Source organism: Myxocyprinus asiaticus, chromosome 15 (assembly GCF_019703515.2).
Source record: "Myxocyprinus asiaticus isolate MX2 ecotype Aquarium Trade chromosome 15, UBuf_Myxa_2, whole genome shotgun sequence".
Lineage (NCBI taxonomy): Eukaryota > Metazoa > Chordata > Actinopteri > Cypriniformes > Catostomidae > Myxocyprinus > Myxocyprinus asiaticus.
In genome coordinates this window covers 41,785,605-41,802,396 of record NC_059358.1, presented here as the reverse complement: position 1 = coordinate 41,802,396, position 16,792 = coordinate 41,785,605, and the positions used below count along the sequence as shown (strand labels likewise).

Here is a 16,792-nt window from a genome sequence, read left to right as displayed (position 1 = left end):
ACTTTGTGATTCTTATGATAATCATTCAAACTATCATGTTATGGCAACACAATAAATTGTGTAGTCATGTTCCAGAAAATGAGAGCTTTCATTTGATATACAGTATGAATGGTATATCAAAACATAATCTATTTGATACTCTGTAAAGTCCGCATTCTGTATTTTAGTGTAAATTACCTGTCATTTATAGAAGCTAGCCAAATTAGACAGATGCCAACATGGACAGGTTGCGTGACATGCTTGCATAGGTTTTCCAGAACTGTCCCTCTGTCAGCCATTGGTTTGCCAAAACAGAAATCTCCCATCCCGAACTTACATTATTGGTTGAGTCGGTATTGCTTTGTTGGAATGACTGAGACACTCAACCAAACCATCACAGTGATTGCACTTTTCGGGTGACTCAAGCTACAAATGGCATACTTAGTTGTCTTTGCATATTATGGCAAGATAGAAGAAGGTATTTTATAATAGAAAAAGTTACACACTTCCCTTTAACCCCATATTATTCAGAGGCGGTTGACCCTAATCGTTCCATCTGTTCCATCTGCCCTGGTCATCTAGATTCTGTGTTTGCCTGTAAATAAAAGTGTGTTTCTATAAATCTTTCCCATGAGACCTTTGGTGCTTGGTGGTTCAGCAGGACTGCTTTACCCACAAGTCTAAGGCCACTATGAGTGATCACGGAGAAAATGAACTGCTTATTGTCATCTAGATGAGCTCCAGTGGCAGCATTATGTAATTGGATGGATGTTTTTGTCTTCTGGGTGGACTGAAGTTAGTTTGGGTTAGTGGAGTAAAGCCTGGGTTGGCTCTGCTCTAGTGTAATCATGCGGCTCAGTGAACTCAAGTCCAGGTCACGTATACTGCAGAGCTAAAAGTGTCCCACGGGGCCACTGTCCAAGTCCTCTGGAAATGTTTTTGGTGCTCCAATGAAAGCACCCAGTACATTGTAGAGTTTTAAAATGAGCAATGACTGCAGTCTGCAAAACTAAACTAATAGATTCACTTAAAATAGAGAATGAAGACACATAGAGCCACAAACAAAGATAAGAAATAGTATTTCCTACATCCATCCAGCCACTGTGAGCAAGGATTTCTACTCAAAAACATTTAGCAGAGCTCTCAGAGAAGGAAAACTTGAAGACTATTAAAGGAATTGTTCACTTAAGGAAAAGTATAATTTACTCACCCTCATATTATTCCAAATCTTTTTGACTGACTTGATCTCATTCACACTTTGGCTTAATTTGGTGCTTTGCATTCAAGTCATGTAAGCACTGGGGACTCTGGCCAGTGAATGAGCTGTGACATTGAGATTAACATTTTTAAAAGCTGACACTGGTAAGACATCTACAATAATTTAATGAGACAAATGGTTTATATGTTGGTTGGGGAAAAAACAATGTTTTTAGACAGAATTAGGGATAGGAATTGTAAGGAATTTAACATTCCTCTTAAACGATTCTGGTTCCTTTATGATTCCATTAACAGTTCGTTTAGTACTTTTGAGAGAAATATTTGGAAATAAGAAATACAACTCTATATTGATGATCATTTCCTATTTTAATATAACAGATTCTGCAGAAGATGTGTTGACACATTTTCTAATTATTTTATTCATTCTTTTTTTTTTATAAAATATAAATAATTACAAAACTCATAACTACACATTGTCAGATGAACATCCAGTCAGTATTTACTCTGAATTAAGTCTCAAGAGTTTGACTTGGTGAAATAAATTACTTGTGCTTTTGATTCACTAAAGTTAACCAATTGATAAGGAGGTAGCATTATAGGTTTTGCAGTGTAGATTTGAAATCACTGGCTGAAATGAGTCAAATGTTTGGGAGTCGGGCTACACTGGTTGCACTGTATATTTACAACTGTAGATTAAAAAGAACCGGCTCATTTGACTTGTTTGTTTGGGAATCATACTACCCTTGTTGCATTGTATGTTTTACGTTGTAGATGACTTGCCACCGCTAAACAGCAATGCAGGAAACATTGACAGTATTTTAAAAAAGTATTTTATTACTGTGCTCCATGTGCATAGGTGGAAGATGCTCATTCGAGAACCGTTAATGGGACCAAAAATCATGAAAGTCATTTGGTTCCGGAATTTTTTATAAATGGTTCCCAACCTTAAACAGAAAACATGGCTTCTTTGGCTGTCAGTGTAAAAAGATGTGTTTTACCTGCAGAACAGTGTAATTACATCACCTACCAGAAGGGGCTAATTGGCTATGCTTACCAGTCAGTCTTCAACACTCCCAAGGATTGAAACATCTCATACTTTGGATTCCCTGGCCATCTTCTTTGCTCTTAGTTAGGACAAATTGAAGGTGTTTATAGCATGTTTTCGATGTTTCTGTTGCTGTATCAAGTCTGTGCTTTGGGGTGGTGCCCAGTTTTGAGAGATAAAGGCTGGGCATATTAGGCTGTTAGTGGGCTCAATTGGGTTTAATGGGGGTTTATGGCTTGTTTGGAACTATTTCGATCTAAGGTCTCCCCTGGCGTCCAGGCTTCTTATTGGGCAGGTCTGGCTGAGGGCCTGTTGCTCCAATGTGCGTGTGCTGGAATAAAGGTGCTTATGTTATGATCCAGCCTCTCTTTTCCTATGCTTGCTAATAGCTCACTGCCACGTTCAAGCACGGTGTCAGAAATCATGCTGTATTTGTCCATTTGTCAAGAAGATCACATGCTGCTATGTGAGTTATGACCTTGTGGTGTCCCTGAATAAAGGTTCACAAACCACTCAAAAATAATGTTCCACAATAACGCCGAATCCACGCTGTCAGCAGGATTTTAATTTTCTCTTCCTATTATGTCTTAATAGACTGCACTTAGAAGGCAGTGTTAAACCCTATTTAGGGTGGATATTTGGTTTGTCGAAACTATCGGTACATTTCGACCAACATAAAATTTGGTTTGTCGAAACCAAGAGGTCAGTGTTATTATTTGACTTAATTTCAAATAAAAAAGTAAGGTCTGATGTATCCCACAATATACAACGTGAAGTTTTAGTGAACTTGAATCTGTATCTTCTATACAATGTACAGTATTATTAAAAGCAATATATTAACACTAACAGTAAATTAAACAATTCACAAATTCATACTAAACACAACCTTAATTTATAAAAAATAGACTGAGCAGAAAATACAGTATATTAAGAAAAAATACCAATACTAGCATTTCTTAAGTATATTTATTTAAATTATATTTACAGTAGGCTACATGCATACTTTTGTGATTTTACGGTTTGTTCTACAGTATGGATTTTTTTACACAATGCAATGTTGACGTTTTCATGTTTCCATTAGAACGGTTGGTCAGTCAAAAATCTAACTTTGTATGAATAAAGGTTTGATTGAAGAAAAATAGGTCTTGTATTTTGAGTTCCAAGCTGTTTACCACTAAGTTTATTATTGTTATTATTAACGATTAATCGATTTTCATTTATTAACGTTAGCGATTGGTGATGAAGAAAATTTCTTACAATTTGCAACTCTACAACATTTAAATTGTTGATGTAATTTTTCCCACAGATTGCGATTCACAAGCTTTCGATTTGATTTTAATTTGATTTAATGCTAAATAATTTGGGTGTATTTCAGTATTCCAGTTTGCTTACATCTGAAAGCAATTTGATGATTTTCAATAGCAGTTTCAAACAAAATAATAAAACTATTAAAACTATAAAAATGCTAAAACTATCAAAACTAATCTGAGTAAACATTACTTTTTCCTCAAGTTAGAACTAAGAAATAACATACAAGCAGTAGAACAAATAAAAACAAAACAAAAAGATACAAATTAAGAAAGCAGTGCTCTAAGTTTTTAACCAGCAGTATCAAGTGTTCAAGTGACAATCAGAAATAAAAAAAAGTAATGAAATGTACCATACATCGACTTAAATTATTGGTCTGCACTGTATGATTATTATACATTAATACTTTTTAAAGCTACTAAAGTTATCCGGCAAAGAGCAGTGTTTGGTTTTCTTGTTTTTGTTGTTTGATTAATATTAACAACATACTACTAGATAGCAGCAGGTTTTCTAGGCTGCATTTATTATACACAAATTAATAGGTTTTCACTAATACCTTACCGAGACAGATTTTCACAGAATTCTATTCTCTAGTGTATTTTAACATTCAGGCATGTATCCGAATTACCGCAACTCCACAAACACATAAATTACTTGTCAGTCAGTCAAACAGCATGCGGATGCTGAAATAAAAACTGATTTAAGATTCTTGTTATTTGTGTAGCTTTTCCTTTTGGCCTGATAGTGGTTTGTCTTGTGATTGACTGGTCAATCACGATAGACCTGAAGAGCATCCCTGGGATAAAGTTAAAGATCAGTCTTGTCATTTTAAGAATCAGTATCAGGATTGTTGAAATGAAGATTGCAATTTATTGGAATTTTTGTTTTTTTTATTATTTATTTTATTTTATTTTTTTTTGACTCAGCCCTACTTTAGAGATATTAATCACTTGGCAGTTATTCTTCAGGGGCCGATTGCACCAGCTATACATAAGTTACAACTTGTTGTAACTAGTTAAGGCATAAATGGGCACTAAGTTACAATTCTCTCATCATTTACTCACCCTCATGATATCCCAGGTGTGTATGACTTTCTTCACCAGAACACATTTGTAGAAAATTGAAAAATATCTCCGCTCAGCAGGTCCTTAAAATGTGAGTGGATGGTGATTCGACTTTTAAAGCTCCAAAAATACAGACAGTCAGCATAAACGTCATCCATACGACTCCAGCTGTTAAATTAATGTCTTCTAAACTGACTTGATCGCTTTTGATGGAAAAAAATCAATATGTAAGTACTTTAAATCATCACTTCCGGTCAGCAGTGATATGCCCGTGTGACAATCGCGTTGGCATGTTCACTCGAGAACTGACGCACGTGCACCACACATGGAAGAGCAGCACTGTTTACAACTGAGTATGAGGAACGCTGTGCAGAAGCTTAATTGATTTTGGTTTAGATCTGTATTTATTTGTTTGTTTACTCATAATAGTGTATTTGTGTGCTTATCCTGGTTGTCTCAACTGAGAGGTGAACGTGAGATTACGTCTGTAACATGCCAACGCGAATTTGTCACACGAGAAACCGCGTGATCTCCACCCTCCCATGAAGCTAAGCGGCAGTGTTGTATTATAGTTAAAAAGTACTTAAATATTGATCTTTTTCTCACCAAAAGCGATCATGTCACTTTAGAAGACATTAATTTAACAGCTGGTGTTGTATCGATGCCGTTTATGCTGACTGTCTGTGATTTTTGGAGCTTTAAAAGTCTGATCACCATTCACTTGCATTTTAAGGACCTACTGAGCTGAGATATTTTTCTATTTTTCTTCAAATGTGTTCTGCTGAAGAAAGAAAGTCATACACACCTGGGATATTATGAGGGTGAGTAAATAATGAGAGAATTTTTATTTTTGGGTGAACTATCCCTTTAATATAGTTATTTACATAGGGCAAATATACTATCTATTAAATCTACTTGTATTACATATCATATTTCAGTGGGGATATATATTTTAACACCTAACAGTTACGTCAACAAACAAAGTTTGAACATCAACCGTAACAAGATCAAACTGAAATTCACAGCTTTTCAACAGTTCTGTGTACAAATTTGAAAGTTGCTTATTGGTTCAATACAGGTAACATCATATTATGTGACTGTGAGCTTAAGACCTACTAGCTACAGTAAATCTTGCCTTAAGAACAGGTGGTGCAACCAAATTAAGCGCTATCTTAGTTACAAACTAACTAGTAGTTACGAAGCCCTAAGTGTGACCTTTACATCCCAATTTATGTGAGATCTTACGCACAGCTGGTGCAGGTCTACCCAGTCAATTGACTCATACTATATGTGCCCAGAACTGAGTGCCCATGAGCACAGATGCTAACATGCAGGTTGTGTACTTCTGGGGCTGCATACGCCAGCTGTGCAACTGCAATTGAGATGAATGGGGATGCTTATGGATAGGTCTTTCCAGGTACAGTACATATGACCTTCTTATATACCACCATGGTCTGGATCTTGTCCAGTGGTACCCATTGACCTCAGAGCCCATGAGTGTCCATTTGTGGAGCCCCTGGATGCCCTCCTGGCACATGATGTAGTACAGTGCAGCATGCTGGTGAACACAGGCCTCATAATGCAGGGTGTGTATGGAAATAGCAGTAAGCATGACATTTCTCTCCAGTGAGCGGCCTTTACTAATCACAGCCCTACAGCACAATATGCAGTAAAGGATCCGCCTCCGTCGCCACCGCGGGACAAAGCACACAGACACATTGGGAGCAGGGCAGAGAGGACATTAACCCCTCATGTACTAGATCTCACAACTAGTGATGCACCGAAATGAGAATTCTTGGGTGAAACCGAAACCGCACAAGTCATATGGACTTTTATAATGGTAATTTTATGCTTATTTAATGTCATACTGGAGCTTGACAGGAATGACCATGACACACAGTACCTAACCCACTGGAAAACGCTCTTCATTAATGTGCTAATGACAAACAGAGTGATCACTTTTGCTGATGTGGACATGAATGTGCAGCATAAACAATGTTTTTTCTCCATGTAAGTGTTTCTTTTACCAGATTTTAAAGTAATAGTTTCTGTTTAAATTTTTGGCTATGATTTTTGGTCTGCTTTTTCTCGTACGAAAACTGAAAGTAGCATTTTTCGGTGCACCTTTACTCACAACCTATCCACATCTCATTTCTTCTGTTCTAAATTACTATATCTACATCTATATATCTCCCTTATTCCCATGTAAAGGAATAGTTCAGCCTAAAATTAATTGGCATCTTTTATTCTAGGGATGCAACGATCCAAGACCTGGATTGGTATTGTTTCGATAATGACGTTTTTAAACAGATCGGATATTGGAGAGACGAGAAAAAATACTTTATTCAAAGGGAAAACAAATTTGTTTTTCTCACCCTACAGTATTGGCAAATTATTTTTTTTATTTTTATTTATTTAATTTTTTTTATGCATAAACCCCCCTTAATTTTGTCTTATTATCTCAAATAATTCTGCTTCTCAAATATTTTTTTTTTCTTGTTTAAAGAATATTTAGAAATTTCTACTGGAAAATAAGATACGAAAATAAGAATAAGAAAATAAGGTGTAAGTAAAATGGGTTGCTAACACCATTTCATATCGATTTTAATATATCTTGGACAAAAGAGACATAGTACTGTAATGGTGATAATAGCAGCATGTACAGTAGATGGTAATGGTAAATCCTCAACGTAAGCTTTTGTGGTGCTTTTAGATTTTTCATAATGGATCTTTCAGAAACCTGGCTGTGATGTTCGACCTTTTCAAACACACTGATTAGATCCTAATAAAAGCCGTTTTTCATAATGACGTGTCACTCGTGCAGTAAGAAAGCTCTGTTACTGAAAGTAGGCTCAGTTTGACAAAGAACTCTGACATTGTGTGTAATTTTTGGTTCCTGAGTAGCGTGTCATTATTTTGGGTTATTGTATGGGTATTGTGCAACTGCATTTACAGGCCTATATTTGTGACTGTATTGCTGTCTCCACGGTCATTTACATTATGGTTTCGGAGCCCATTTAGGAAACTTAGAAGATGAAAGGATCTGGGAAGGACTGCTAAACCATATGAACCTACATCCTTACAACCAGCAGGGTTAAAGCATTGCCTGTAGTTAGTATACTGTCAAATTCATAACACAAATGACTGGAGTGTCCTTTGTGTGCGAGAGAAACTGCAATGACGAATTTCCCTGATTTTCACACTTTTTAAACATTTATCTTAAAAGTTAAAATCTATTCCTGTGTGATTGTTTTCTTTAAAATCATCTTGGGGGGCAGAAAAGTTCCCCTAATTTAGAATCAACCAAGTATGAGCATCCAAGAACAGCCTTCTAACTGTTTTCATAATGTGTTTTGTCTTTGAAATGAGTATGTAGAGCATTGGTGGTGTTGAGATCCGAGCAGTAAATAAGCAGTTGTGTGACAGCACCAGACACTAGCTCAGTCCTTTTTAGAAGGGCAGCATTTGAGACAAACATTAAGCCATACAGAAGAGCGAGACACATACACACTGCATGTTGTACTATAAAATCATCCGCACCACAGGCCGTAGTTAATGTCAACACATTAGCTTTTCTTTAAATAGTTTTTTTCAGTTATGGAGACACAGACCTGTGTTTTAAGCTGCTACTGCAACCTCATAAAGACAAAATTGGATGACTTCATTTTGGACTGTGTTTGTATTTCTAGTTCTTGTTTCTTGAGATGTTTTCCAGGCAGATTGAAGGCCATTTTGAATGACAGTGCTGTGAGAGAGCAGAGAAATTGGATGTTTTTTTTATATTTTGACAGCTAACAAAACAAAGAGAGGTACACTTAAATATAAAAACAAAAACAGAATCAGATCCCACACATTGTGTCTTAACTAGACGTGCATCCCTTTCAACATTTAATCATGTGCAGGATATGAAATATACAGTGCTGTAAAAAAGTATATACCCCCTTCCAGATTTCTTCTGTTTTTGTGTGTATCTCATACCAAATTGTTTAAAAATAAATAAATAAAACAAAATCTAACATAAAACAAACGCAATCTGAGTAAACACAAAATAGAGTTTTTAAATGATATTTTTATTTATTGAAGCAAAAAAAGTTATCCAATACCAACTAGGCCTGTGTGGAAAAGTATCCCCCTTTAGTTACTAAATCCCCAAATCTATGAAACTGAATTCATAATAGGGTTCAGCTGGACTAGACACACCCAGGCCTGATTACTGCCAGCCCTGTTCAATCAAATCAGCACCCAAATAGAACTTTTTCAGTAGCATGAAGTTGGCTAAAAGGTCTCACCCAGTAGCACACTATGTCAAGGTCGAAAGAAATGCCAGAAATGATGAGGTAAAAGGTGACTGAAATACATCAGTCTGGGAAGGGTTACAAAACCATTTCAAAGGCTCTGGGACTCCAAAGAACCACAGTGAGAGCCATTATCTCCAAATGGAGAAAACTTGGCACAGTAGTGAACCTTCCCAGAAGTGGTTGACCTTCCAAAATTCCTCCAAGAGCACAGCGACGACTCATCCAGGAAGTCACAAAAAAACTAAGGACTACATCCAACCAACTGCAGGCCTCTCTCGTATCAATAAAGGTTACTGTTCATGACTCCACTATTTGATAGACACTGGCCAAAAATGCCATCCATGGAAGAGTGGCGAGGCGAAAACCACTGCTAACCCACAAGAACATTAAGGCTCATCTGAATTTTGCCAAAACACACATTGATGATCCTCAAACTTTTGGGGAGAATGTTTTGTGGACTGATGAGTCGAAAGTGGAACTGTTTGGAAGACAGAGGTCCCGTTACATCTGGCGTAAATCAAACACAGAATTCCACAAAAAGAACATCATACCTACAGTCAAGCATGGTGGTTGCTGCTTCAGGGCCGGGGTGACTTGCAATAATTGAAGGAAACATGAATTCTGCTCTCTACCAGAAAATCCTAAAGGAGAACGTCTGATCATCAGTCCGTGAGTTGAAGCTCAAGCGCAACTGGATTATGCAGCAAGACAATGATCCAAAGCATAGGAGTAAGTTCACCTCTGAATGGCTCAAAAGATGCAAAATTAAAGTTTTGGAGTGGCCTAGTCAAAGTCCTGACTTGATCCCGATTGAGATGCTGTGGCAGGACCTTAAATGGGCAGTTCATGCTCAAAAACCCTCCAATGTGGCTGAACTAAAACAGTTTTGCAAAGAAGAGTGGATCAAAATTCACCACAGCGTTGTGAAAGATTCTCCAGTTATCAGAAGCATTTGGTTGCAGTTGTTGCTGCTAAAGGTGGTACAACCAGCTATTAAGTTTTTCACATGGGTGATATAGGTGTTGAAAACTTTTTTGCTTCAATAAAAAATCAAAAGTGGAATCTTACAGAAGTTATTTGGTGTGAAATCATGGCCTAACTCTGGGCTGCACACTCACATTCAGATGTGATGATGAAGATGGATAACAGAGATTTAATTTTCTCATCGCATGAATTGACTTTCCACCACTGGTAAAAATGTGAAGTTTGTTTGAGAGCATCAAGAGAAAAATACGTGGCTTGTCATGTCTGCAGTCAGTTTTTAAATTAAGAAGGCAGTTTAAATGACCGACTGCTGTGAGAGCACCTTGAAATGAGGCCCATCAATAAGCAAAACTTCATGAACTTGCAGCTCTCATAGTTACATGGTAAAATGCACTAAAGAAATAGTTCAGCAAAAAAAAAAAAAAAAATGATTGTCTCACCCTCATATTGTTCTAAACCCTTATGACTTTCTACCATGGAACATAAGATGTGAATTTTTGAAGAGTATCCTGTCCACTCTTTTTCATATAGGGGGAAGTGACCCAATTAAGCCCACATACCATATAAGGCCCCTTACTGTTTTATTTTGAAATATAAACAAAAAACAGGAAGCAAGAGAAAAACAATTGTTGCAGAAGAAATGCACAAATTGTTTGGTATCATTTTACTTTTTATTGGAGCCAATCAAATGTTTCGTTCTTGAGTTATTGGGAACATGTGCTACCACTGTTTTTGATGACCTTAAAAAAAGCTAATTTTCTGGAGTCAGATGAACAAACCAGAATGATTAAAAGAAAGAAAAAAAACATAAGAGATTAATAAATCAAATGATACTTGTTATTTATTTTCTTTGTATTGAACAGCAACACTTTGTATTTGAAAAGATAGATTTGATGAGTTTCTGGAACTAGTGCAAGACACTGCCTGAGTGATGCTTACAAAGATAGATGCAGTAAAAGAAAATAAATGAATAAAAACTGCTGATAACCACATTAAATGAAAATATTTAAGAAGCTTCTTGAGCTCAAACAAGATTTAGTGCTCTGTCTGCAATTATAATCCAGAAATATAGCTTTCTTTTCATGTGGGCTTATGCCTTTGAAAAGCCTGTTTGTTCATAGATTAAAAGCAGAATAATTATTTTATTTGTTTGAACATCAATAACAAACATGCTCTACATTGTAAAATATAGTGTTTTTTTATTCATGAAAATAATATTATGTGTATTCCTTGACTCTACTTTTAATTATCTAGGTTTATTTTCCACTGACCCCTATTGTTCCTAATAAGCCCACTGAGCAAATAACCCATTGAACCTCATATTAAACTGAATTCCTTGTCAACTACATACTGAATCTATTTTCATTGCAGGGAGAAAATGAATAGGCAGAGAACAAAATTATAAAGACTGTCAGATTCAGAAATTAAATATTTCATTTTCTGGTTTTGATGTTTGAGGTCTAAATCTATAAAAATTAAGGTGTTTATTTAGTAAATTGTGAAACATTTACATTTTTAAAAGCATAGTGGACTTATTAAGAACACACGTGGGCTTAAATGGTACACATGTTCCTTATAAGCCCACTCTGGACTGTTTATATTTGCAGTTAAATAAAGTAACTTAACCCTTGTGCAAACTTCAGGACATTTTTGTCTTTTTCATTTTTTTTTTTTTCTCTATCATTTTGGCTATGCTAATGCCAACGCCAATGGCATAAATTTTGACAAAGGTGTGAATTTTGATATTTCAACCTCAGTTCCTATAATACATCTATAATACACTGTGTACACAAATAATTACACTCAGGACCTTCAGGACAAAAATGTCCCCATTGAAACCCATTAAAACTTGATCCCAGTGCCATTAAATCACAATCATGAAATCTATGATATTATGCTTTCATTCTGGCTTCAAAATTTGCATTTTTCATATTTTCCACCAGATGGCTCCATTTTTCTCATGTTTAGCCTATGGAGCAAATATATGCTTTTTCCCTGTTTTCTGTTTGCTGTATTATAGAGCACTGCAGGCCAATTGAATAAATGATGCAACTAAAATTGTGTGGGTGTGTTGGTATGGATGTCAGAGTGTGTTTTGTATGTGTGTATTGAGAAATGTGTGTGTGTGTTTGTGTGTGTAAAAAACAACAGTAGAATTATGTACACAAACTGGCATTTAAGGAGTTAAAATCCTGACAATTAATGAATATTTGGTAGTTATGATCAGGACTGATGTTGGTTAAAAGGTCAGTGAAAGTGGAAAATAATATTAATATATAATATTTTTATGGCAGTTTTTTGGCGCAGACATTTACTTCTTTTAGTAACTTCTTTTTTTTATTGTCGCACAAGGGTTAATTTTGTCAGTTTATGACAAAACATAACATGAGTGTTTAGATGAGAGATTCATCTTTGATTTAATACTCATTTTAGTGGAAGGCTGTTAACATTTATATAAGAAAACATGTAAAACTTAGATTTGGGTGAACTTAATTGGGTCACTTACCCAGTCCACCTTTTTCCTGAACGCGGGTTAGGGTTAGGTGTGTTCCACGATTCACCTGTTTTCAATTTCTGGTCTCCAGTGTTTTCACTCGCATCGGTGTATATTCTTTGTGGGTAATGTGATGTTTAATGTATTACATTTGTAAAATAACATGTGGCTCTATAGTCCCGATACGTTAGTCGCATTTTTTGTTAGTGGCTTACCTGAATGGGTAGATGACATGAAGCAATGGTCTGAAGTTAGTTACGTTGATTGATATCATTAACTACTTTGAGTTGTTATGACAGCCAACAACTGTACAAGTTAAGCCTGAAATTAATTTTCTAAAATTAATTAATTCATCTGGGAGTTTTTACATTGCGTCTCGAGACTAGAAACAGAAATCAGGCAATTAGAATCATCACGGTGCCGCCCAGTGGTTGCTCAGGTAAACTGTTGTTTTAAGTGAAAGGGGACTGGGTCTGTCAAGCTCCAAAATGGGGGAAAAAGGACTATAAATGTAGTCCATACAACTCATGTGCTGTATTCCAAGTAGTCTGAAACCATATGATAGCTTTGTGTGAGGAACAGACCAAAATTTAAGTCATGATTCACTGAGAACACACTTAAGAACCAATGGCATTTGGGGTGAAATGGTGCCAGCATGGCATTTTTGTACGCTATATGACTTTTGTGGTGTATTCAAAATCATTGATGTAGGGACAACAACTTTAATTTTGGTCTGTTCCTCCTATAAAGCTTTCAAATGGCTTTAGAAGACTATAGCGCATAAGTTGTATGTACTACTTACTTTTACTAATGAACATAGTGAACTAATCATGTGGATCACTTGTATGATACTTACCCCAGTCCCCATTCACTCTAATTATATGGGAAAAGATATATTCTTCAAAGATTCACCTTTTGTGTTCCACCTAAGAGAGAAAGTCATATAAGTTTGGACGCCGATTCCATAAAAGTCAACTGATGACTGAAATCAGTGTTTTTTTTATTCATGCAGTTAGTTAACATGGCTGACACATTGGCCACGTTTACATGCACTTAAGAAAACTGTATATTCCAGGGGTTTATAGCAGAAAGCGGCATTCTAAAATGTCATGTAAACAAGAACGCTGATTTCCTTATGCCATTGTATGGGATTAAGAGAAAGCGGCTTAACAAACCCAGATATCCCCCGGAGAACGTGGCTTAATGTGGTCATGTAAACACATTAGCGCTTTTCTAACAGGTTTTTGAGGAGTGCACGTGTGTGGTGCAGACCACATTACAAACGTCATAGGATGGAGCCATTTAAAATATGAACAAGTCAACACAGTGGAAAGAATTCAACATTTCTGGAAGTACAGTGGGAAAAGCGTGTACACGATAAACTATACCCATTTATACACACTGATGTAAAATAACGACTCTCACTCTTGTTCGCGTATATGCGCTGGTACATTGGGTGAGTCCCAGAGTTTTACATAAGAGGGAAACCCCACTATTGCAGCTCAATTCTGCTGTTAAGAAAAGTTAAGGAAACAAACATGGCAACAACTCTGGAATATCTGGAAGTAAAGCAAAGCAACAGAGAATAAAATAGTGAAGTCTTCCTCAGTTCTCATGGTTGTTATTAACACAAGTGATCTCTGGTGTCCATGTAAACATAATCATTGAAGGATGTGATATGGTATATTGCTGTGGTGTTGCAGGTATAGTTTGCTGCCGAGTAAGCAGCTAATCTCCAGCTCTGTCAGCTGTCACATCACATTCGTTTGAGCGAATGCACAACCATTAAACCAACCAAACATCTCTGTCTTTTATCTCAAATCAGATCAAGCTGTTTTAATGCTTCTCTTCATTTATTTCAGTATGCATGTGTGAGGGAATAAACTGACCTGCTTGCTTTGCAATTTAACTCACTATAGCACCTCATAATGTGTGCAGATTGCTCTAAATATAATTATAAACATTACAGATATCAAATAAGAGTATGGTACACCATTTCATTTTATAAAACAGTTTCAGTCCTTGAATCTGATTGGATGAGAGACTTTCCAAGAGTGCTGAGATACAGTCCAACAGCACTGGGACACTTTACGCTTTGTATCACTCCGCTTGTGTTCATGCCAAATTCCAAACCAAAGTAATGAGAGCGGTGCAGAGAGCTAGAGGTGGGTATTTTGATTCATTCCTGTGACATTAAATATCTACACCAGTAGGTGGCGACAAATAAGTGTATTTTATATGTTATGAGTAAATTTTCGAATGAGGTAACTTGTTAGCAACAGTTCTAAAATGACATTTTCAAATTAGTAACAGGGGCTTGGGTCCATCTTGGGAACTAGCAATGACAGCTTTGGCTGTTCCTGAATGTGTGGTGTAAGAAAGTAGTTCAACACACAAAAGCGTTTTTGGTACTCTCCTTAATTTATTTTATCTACTGTTGTTAAGCAATCAGTCAGTGTAACGTGTTGTTGAGCTGTGGTGCTCATGCGAGGAACATTGAAATCTATGAATTAAGGCTAGATTTGCAACCCCATAACTTGCAATCTCCATTCTGACATAGTTAAAAAATATATATTTATTGATTTAGTTTAATATTGATGTTTATTTAACGTTTTATTGCTAGGAAATAGCTTTATATAGATGTTCCAAATTGGTTTGAAAAATGACATGAGCACAACTAAGCATGTGCACTACCCACCAGGCCACGTCTCTGACGACACTCATTTGTATGATGTAAGATTTGTTCTTTTAATATGGCACTACCAAATAAACCTGGGTGGGAAATCTCAACACTTCTGTGGTTTCAGTTTTTAGTTGTAAGCTCTCTTTTCTTGCAGTCGGTGGTGAAGACGGGTCGGCTGCTCATCAGTCATGAAGCTCCAGTGACCGGAGGCTTTGCAGCAGAGATCAGCTCTACTGTTCAGGTAAGAAGTGCATGGGAAATCAAGGGTCTTTCTTGATGATATAACAATGAGACTCTCCTCCTTACAGCTGTCTGTTTTGCTGCTCCATCTCGTAGTTTGATTTACTTGTTGCTCATGTTTATGCATCTTGGTTTTACCAAAACGTAGTCAACGGGAATCTGAGTTCTCTGCAAGATTTACTCCGGGTATCTGATGTATTTCCAATAAAATGGACAGGACTGGATTTTATCTATAGGGAATTGATTAAATTGTGAAAAGTGTATTATCAGAATGGAGACAGGTGGCTGGGGGCGGGGTGTTTGGTGATGTCAGCTGATAAGGAAAGTAATTTCAGAGGTGGAGCTTGTTATCGCATTTTGAAAAAGATTACAAAGACATAACTAGCTTCATACCATGCGACCTAGATTTAGTTTTTGACCATTGAAAATGGGTAAAATGTAACAATTTGCACATGGAGCCACATTTAAAGCACCATTTACCTGGGATTAAACCATATAGGGCCTTAAAAATGAAGATACAAAAAGGAAAGTTTGCTCTGAACCTGAATCTAAGACCCCGTTTACACCTGTTTTTAAGATGTGTCTTAGGTGAGACACATCGCTGTTTGCACCTGGTCACTTAAATGCGTCTCCTTTGAACACTTCGGATTTCAAGGTGAGGATCTCTACTGCATGACATTAAAGCGCAACAAAGTAATTAAAGACCTACTTCAGATGTTTGTGCTTCTCATCTGTGTTGATATCAAACACTCTGAAGAAGATCCATGAAGTTCTCGCATTTGTGTTTGTATCCACCTTTTTACATTTTCTGAACGGACGGTTATTTCCTTTTAAACCGCTCATAACTGGCAAAGTTTAAACTCTTGTTTTAGTGCAGCGATTGATTGACAGGAGAGGGGAGGAGCTTCACCCTCATCCAGGACACATTCAGGATGGATTAGCGTTTACACCTCAAATGCGTTTTTGACCACATTCATATGTTCTTTTATGATCCGATCAGAAAACGTTTTGGACCCCGATTAGACCTGTATTTAGTGCTGACCACATGTGATCAGATCACCTGAAATGCATATTAAACCAGGTGAAAACTGGGTCTGAAAGGATATTAAGATATCTTTAATTCTGTGGAGTTGTAGGCACTCCAACTTTGGAAAAAAATCACAAAGTGTTTTTACCCATTAAAAACAGCACTTTTGCTGAAGTCAGCTGATTTTAGTAATAGACCTATCAATCTCTGTGTAAAAATAAAATTATGATGCTGCAACCTTTCTAAGGTTATTTTTTTGACCTGTAGTTTTGCTCCAAAGTCATAATCGAAAATTGTCATTTTGGTTATTCAAAATAATGGATTACTTAGTAAATATGAATCTATGTCATTTGATATTTTGGCTTTCATTTATGTTTGTCTTTCTTCAGATGTATTAACAAAAATCAAACATTTCAGCTTGGGAAGTTTCTAAAATGTGCTTGATTTTATCT

The 16,792-nt window shown here is 36.4% G+C and overlaps 1 protein-coding gene across 1 annotated transcript in view; it reads left to right on the top strand.

The window, feature by feature from the left end:
• The window catches only part of LOC127452639 (2-oxoisovalerate dehydrogenase subunit beta, mitochondrial-like), a 103,816-nt gene that overhangs the window by 63,366 nt on the left and 23,658 nt on the right, over nucleotides 1-16,792 (top strand). Inside the window, exon 9 of the mRNA XM_051718268.1 lies at nucleotides 15,228-15,314. Coding sequence (XP_051574228.1) covers nucleotides 15,228-15,314 — 87 coding nt within the window. The remainder of the gene's footprint in view (nucleotides 1-15,227; nucleotides 15,315-16,792) is intronic.